At 52.8% G+C, this 6386-nt stretch overlaps 1 protein-coding gene across 1 annotated transcript; it reads left to right on the top strand.

The window, feature by feature from the left end:
• The first annotated feature begins 3157 nt into the window (after nucleotides 1-3157).
• LOC146756014 (uncharacterized) lies at nucleotides 3158-5633 on the top strand. Its single transcript, XM_085525013.1, has one exon. It carries the CDS (start codon nucleotides 3799-3801, stop codon nucleotides 5629-5631), a length of 1833 nt encoding a protein of 610 aa, XP_085381139.1. The 5' UTR covers nucleotides 3158-3798; the 3' UTR covers nucleotides 5632-5633.
• Nucleotides 5634-6386: the final 753 nt, after the last annotated feature.

Here is a 6386-nt window from a genome sequence, read left to right as displayed (position 1 = left end):
CACATCAGCCCCACAGCAGATTTTGCCCCATAGATATGTGCCACGTCTGCCCCACAGCAGCTCTTGCGACATAGATCTTACCCAGATCTGCTCCACAGCAGCTGCTGCCGAAAAGATCTGACCAACATCAGCCCCACAGCAGCTCCTGCCCCATAGATCTGACCCACATCTGCCCCACAGCAGCTCCTGCCCCATAGACCCTACCAACATGTGCAGCACAGCAGCTCCTGCCCATAGATCTAACCCACATCTGCCCCACAGCAGCTCCTGCCACAATGATCTGACCCACATCTGCTCTACAACATCTCCTGCCCCATAGATCTGACCCCCGTCTGCCCCACAGTAGCCTTTGCCCCATAGATCTGACCCACATCTGCCCCACAGCATCTCCTGCCCCATAGATCTGACCCACATCTGCCCCACAGCAGCTCCTGCCACATAGATCTGACCCACATCTGCTCTACAGCATCTCCTGCCCCATAGATCTAACCCCAATCTGCCACACAGTAGCCTTTGCCCCATAGATCTGACCCACATCTGCCCCACAGCATCTCCTGCCCCATAGATCTGACCCACATGTGCCCCACAGCAGCTCCTAACACATAGATCTGACAGACATGTGCCCCAGAGCTGCTCCTGCCCCATAGATCTGAACCACAGCAGCTCCTGTCTCATAGATCTAACCCCCATCTGCCCCACAGCAGCTCCTGCCCCATAGATCTGACCCACATCTGCTCCACAGCATCTCCTGCCCCATAGATCTGACCCCCATCTGCCCCACAGCAGCTCCTGCCTCATACATCTGACTCACAGCATCTCCTGCCCCATAGAACTGGCCCACATCAGCCACAGCAGCTCCTGACCTATAGATCTGACCCACATCTGCTCCACAGCATCTCCTGCCCCATAGATCTGACCCCCATCTGCCCCACAGCAGCTCCTGCCTCATACATCTGACTCACAGCATCTCCTGCCCCATAGAACTGGCCCACATCAGCCACAGCAGCTCCTGCCCCATAGATCTGACACACATCTGCCACACAGCAGCCTTTGCCCCATAGATCTGACCCACATCTGCCCCACAGCATCTCCTGCCCCATAGATCTGACCCACATCTGCCCCACAGCAGCTCCTGCCCCATAGATCTGACCCACATCTGACCCACAGCAGCTCCTGCCCCATACATCTTACCCAGATCTGCCCCACAGCAGCTCATACCCAAAGATCTGACCCACATCATCTCGACAGCAGCCGCTGCCCCATAGATCTGACCCACATGTGCCCCACAGCAGCTCCTAACACATAGATCTGACCCACATGTGCCCCAGAGCTGCTCCTGCCCCATAGATCTGAACCACAGCAGCTCCGGTCTCATAGATCTGACCCACATCTGCCACGCAGCAGCCTTTGCCCCATAGATCTGACCCACATCTGCCCCACAGCATCTCCTGCCCCATAGATCTGACCCACATCTGCCCCACAGCATCTCCTGCCCCATAGATCTGACCCACATCTGCCCCACAGAAGCTCGTGCCTCATAAATCTGACTCACAGCATCTCCTGCCCCATAGAACTGGCCCACATCAGCCACAGCAGCTCCTGACCTATTGATCTGACCCACATCAGCCCCACAGCAGATTTTGCCCCATAGATATGTGCCACGTCTGCCCCACAGCAGCTCCTGCGACATAGATCTTACCCAGATCTGCTCCACAGCAGCTGCTGCCCCAAAGATCTGACCAACATCAGCCCCACAGCAGCTCCTGCCCCATAGATCTGACCCACATCTGCCCCACAGCAGCTCCTGCCCCATAGATCTGACCCACATCTGCCCCACAGCAGCTCCTGCCCCATAGACCCTACCAACATGTGCAGCACAGCAGCTCCTGCCCATAGATCTAACCCACATCTGCCCCACAGCAGCTCCTGCCACATAGATCTGACCCACATCTGCCCCACAGCAGCTCCTGCCACATAGATCGGACCCACATCTGCCCCACAGCAGCTCCTAACACATAGATCTGACCCACATGTGCCCCAGAGCTGCTCCTGCCCCATAGATCTGAACCACAGCAGCTCCTGTCACATAGATCTGACCCACATCAGCCCCACAGCAGATTTTGCCCCTTTAGTTATGTCCCACATCTGCCCAACAGCATCTCCTGCCCCATAGATCTGACCCACATCTGCCCCACAGCATCTCCTGCCCCATAGATCTGACCCACATCTGCCCCACAGCATCTCCTGCCCCATAGATCTGACCCACATCTGCCCCACAGCAGCTCCTGCCACATAGATCTGACCCACATCTGCCCCACAGCATCTCCTGCCCCATAGATCTGACCCCCATCTGCTCCACAGCATCTCCTGCCCCATAGATCTGACCCCCATCTGCCCCACAGCAGCTCCTGCCTCATACATCTGACTCCCAGCATCTCCTGCCCCATAGAACTGGCCCACATGAGCCACAGCAGCTCCTGACCTATTGATCTGACCCACATCAGCCGCACAGCAGATTTTGCCCCATAGATATGTGCCACGTCTGCCCCACAGCAGCTCCTGCGACATAGATCTTACCCATATCTGCTCCACAGCAGCTGCTGCCCCAAAGATCTGACCAACATCAGCCCCACAGCAGCTCCTGCCCCATAGATCTGACCCACATCTGCCCCACAGCAGCTCCTGCCACATAGATCGGACCCACATCTGCTCTACAGCAGCTCCTGCCCCATAGATCTGACCCCCATCTGCCCCACAGTAGCCTTTGCCCCATAGATCAGACCCACATCTGCCCCACAGCATCTCCTGCCCCATAGATCTGACCCACATCTGCCCCACAGCAGCTCCTGCCCCATAGATCTGACCCACATCTGCCCCACAGCAGCTCCTGCCACATAGATCTGACCCACATCTGCCCCACAGCATCTCCTGCCCCATAGATCTGACCCCCATCTGCTCCACAGCATCTCCTGCCCCATAGATCTGACCCCCATCTGCCCCACAGCAGCTCCTGCCTCATACATCTGACTCCCAGCATCTCCTGCCCCATAGAACTGGCACACATGAGCCACAGCAGCTCCTGACATATAGATCTGACCCACATCAGCCGCACAGCAGATTTTGCTCCATAGATATGTGCCACGTCTGCCCCACAGCTGTGGAGAGTGTTTATGCAGAATGGCTTCATGAGAAAGGACATGAAGAGATTCCTCTAGTTAAATTGTAAAAGAATGAATGTGATTAAAGACAAAGACGGTTTATCCTAGGGACGGTCACGAGCTAAGCAGCTGTGGGGAAATCAGTATGTGAAAAGACAGGGTATGTAGCTAAAGATGAAATATGTATCTAGAAGCAAGGACGGCCTAAGGGAAAAGCAAGATGTGTAGCAAGGTGTAGACAAAGCTGCAAAGAAAAAGTATCTATAAGACTAACCACAAAGGTCAGATGAAGTAATGTCTAATTCACCAATCCTGAGCTTAACTTTTGCAATATGCATGAACTTATTACTGATTGTATAAATGAGATGCTGTAACACCTAATAAACGAGGCTTGTTGACCATGATAGCATGAGACTTGTCTCCCGCGGTTACTTCCAACAAATGGTGACCCCGACGTGATAAGGAAAAAAGGGTGCCACGGGTGAAGAACTGCGTTGGGTTCGGGTCCGGATTTCACAGCCCGACGGACGACGAAAGAGCTAAAATTGGAGCTCCGCGTCTCGAGTGACCACACAGGTGGGCTCGACCGACACGTGCTGCCGAAGCCTGGAGGGCTGCAACGGTACCGACGTGAGTAAAAATGGACAGGCAAGCAGCATATGATTTATTTTCCGCTTTTCTTAGGCGGAGACAGTTTAAGGGTATAGACTTAGAAAAGGATCTCCCTGCTTTATTGAGCCACGCGGTCTCATATGGCTTTTTTGCAAACCCCCACTTAGTGCATACATTAGAGGAGTGGCGGCGGTATGGGGATAAGTTGTGGGAGTTAGTTTTAGATGATGATAAGTCGGCAAAAAAGATAAGTAAGTTGTGGAAAGCAGTGCATAATGAGTTGTTGATGAGTCAGGCGGAAAAAAGGGCAGCTCAGGAAGCTCAAGCTGCGCAAAAACAGAATCAAGATTATGGGCTGCCATGGGGCACTAGCGTTCCAAACCCCCCTGTTTTTTCTTCCGTTACTCTGCCGTCTGCAGCCGCAGTGCCCTCTGCACCCCCTCGCGAAGTGCAGGCTGACCTAGCAACGGAGCCCGCAGAGGTCTCCTCTAGCCCCCCCCCTTCGCTGTCCGGAGCTCCGCCGTCCGGAGCCGACTCGGCGCCGCTCCCTGTCTCGGCACCGTCTGTGCCGCAGCCGCAGCCGTCCGGCTGCTCTGAGCTTTCGGTAGCTCCGGAGCTGTCAGTTCTGCGCGGGTCGGGTCCGATCTCTGGAGCTGGGTCTGATTTTGTGGGGACTGTTGCAAGGGAAAGACGCAAGTTGTGGTCTATGCTGGCAAGGCGCGGAATAGAGGATGGTGATAATGAATTAGTACAGGCAGCGACTGAGAATCTTGCATTTCCTGTTGTTTATGCTCCCTTGCCGCAGGGAGGAGTTCAGGCTGAGATTCAATCTCTAGACTGGAAGATGTTATCACAGTTGCGAGCTACTGTAGGGTCATATGGAGTGACTAGTGAACCGGCCAGGCAAATGCTAGATTATCTTTTTAGTGCACATATCCTTCTCCCAGCAGATATTAGAAGTATCACGAAATTGATTTATACTCCTCATCAGTTAATATTGTTTAATGCTCATTGGCATCAGTTAGCTGTGGCGTCTGCAGCAGTTCAGAGAGGACCAGGAGACCCCTTAGCAGGTGTAACAATGGAACAATTGTTGGGTCTTGGGGCATGGACTCGAATAGAGGCTCAGGCGATTTCTGACCCTGAAGTTTTGCGAGAAACTATGAATTTAGCCAGGAAAGCTATGGATAGTATAAAAGCTCCGGGAGGAACGCCCATTTACATGGGAATAAAACAGGGACGTGAGGAGCCGCTAGGTAATTTCATAGATAAAGTTGTGGATGCCATTAAGAAGGCTAGTGTTCCGGAATATATGCAAGGGGCTTTGATTAAACAATGTGTGCTTCAAAATGGTAATTCCTCAACCCGATCCCTGGTCAATACATTGCCCGGAGATTGGTCGATCCCTGAGTTGTTAGAAAAGGCTGCTTCGGTTCCAACTGGAACCCAGGCATTCTTAGTGAGTGCTTTGCAGAAAATTAGTGAGGGGTTGCAGGAGCAGGCAAAAGCATTTCAGGAGCAATCAAAATCCTCACATACTCAGGTTCTAGCAGCCCTTGCACCCCTCCAAGCTGCAGTCGCTACAAACCCACGCTCGCAGAACAGCCTCCGTATGAAATGTTTCCGTTGTGGAAAAACTGGACATTTTCGTCGCGATTGCCAAGCCACTGGGATTTGGTGCAGCAAATGTCGATCCAACACTCACAACGCTGCTGCCTGCAGGTCGGGAAACTCGAAAAGCAGCGCGAGCAGCAGCCGCGCTCGGACACAAGTAGCAGCTGCAGTATCGGCAACCCCCAACAGCAACAACCCCAACCTGCCACCAGCGGGAGCCTCGGCTTGGACTTGGCAGCCTCAGTAAATGTTACTATTTTGACTAATCAGCCCTATCGGATTCCTACTGGACTATTTGGCCCTGTCATGATTAATGAACAAGCAGTAGGAGGACTGTTATTGGGTAGATCGTCTGTCAGCATGATGGGACTGTTTGTTTTACCTGGAGTAATAGATGCGGACTATCAAGGGGAAATTATGATCATGGTACACACCCCTTACCCGCCTGTAAAAATACTTAAAGGGCAGCGTCTAGCTCAATTAGTGCCGCTGCCGCAGTTAGCAAAAGGACTGACTCCCCTTAAACAAGAGCCAAGAAAACAGGGAGCATTTGGCTCAACTGGGAAATTAACTTTGCTTACTCTTGACTTATCAACGCGCCCGAAAAAATCGTGCACTTTGCACTACCGTGATCAGAGTATTACTCTGACAGGACTTTTGGATACAGGAGCGGATACATCAATTATCACCCCAGGGGAGTGGCCGTCTGACTGGCCGCTTCAATCTTCAACTACCACAGTGTCAGGGGTCGGAGGAATGACACTGGCAAGCCGAACCCCCATGCTCACAGTGGAAATAGATGGCAGGAGAGCCACAGCAATTTTTTCACTTACACTACTTCCACCTACGGTATCCTGCCTTATCGGCAGGGACGTGCTGGCTCAACTGGGTCTTGTTCTTACCAATGAACACCCTTTAGTATAATGGCCATTGCTTGGACTTTCCCACTACCACTTACATGGACTACAGAAACTCCAGTCATGGTTAAGCAGTGGCCACTAA

The sequence above is a fragment of the Coturnix japonica genome, chromosome 28 (assembly GCF_054131305.1).
Source record: "Coturnix japonica strain WE chromosome 28, WE-NBRP24, whole genome shotgun sequence".
Taxonomy (NCBI): domain Eukaryota; kingdom Metazoa; phylum Chordata; class Aves; order Galliformes; family Phasianidae; genus Coturnix; species Coturnix japonica.
This window is presented reverse-complemented; position numbering and strand designations above follow the sequence as displayed.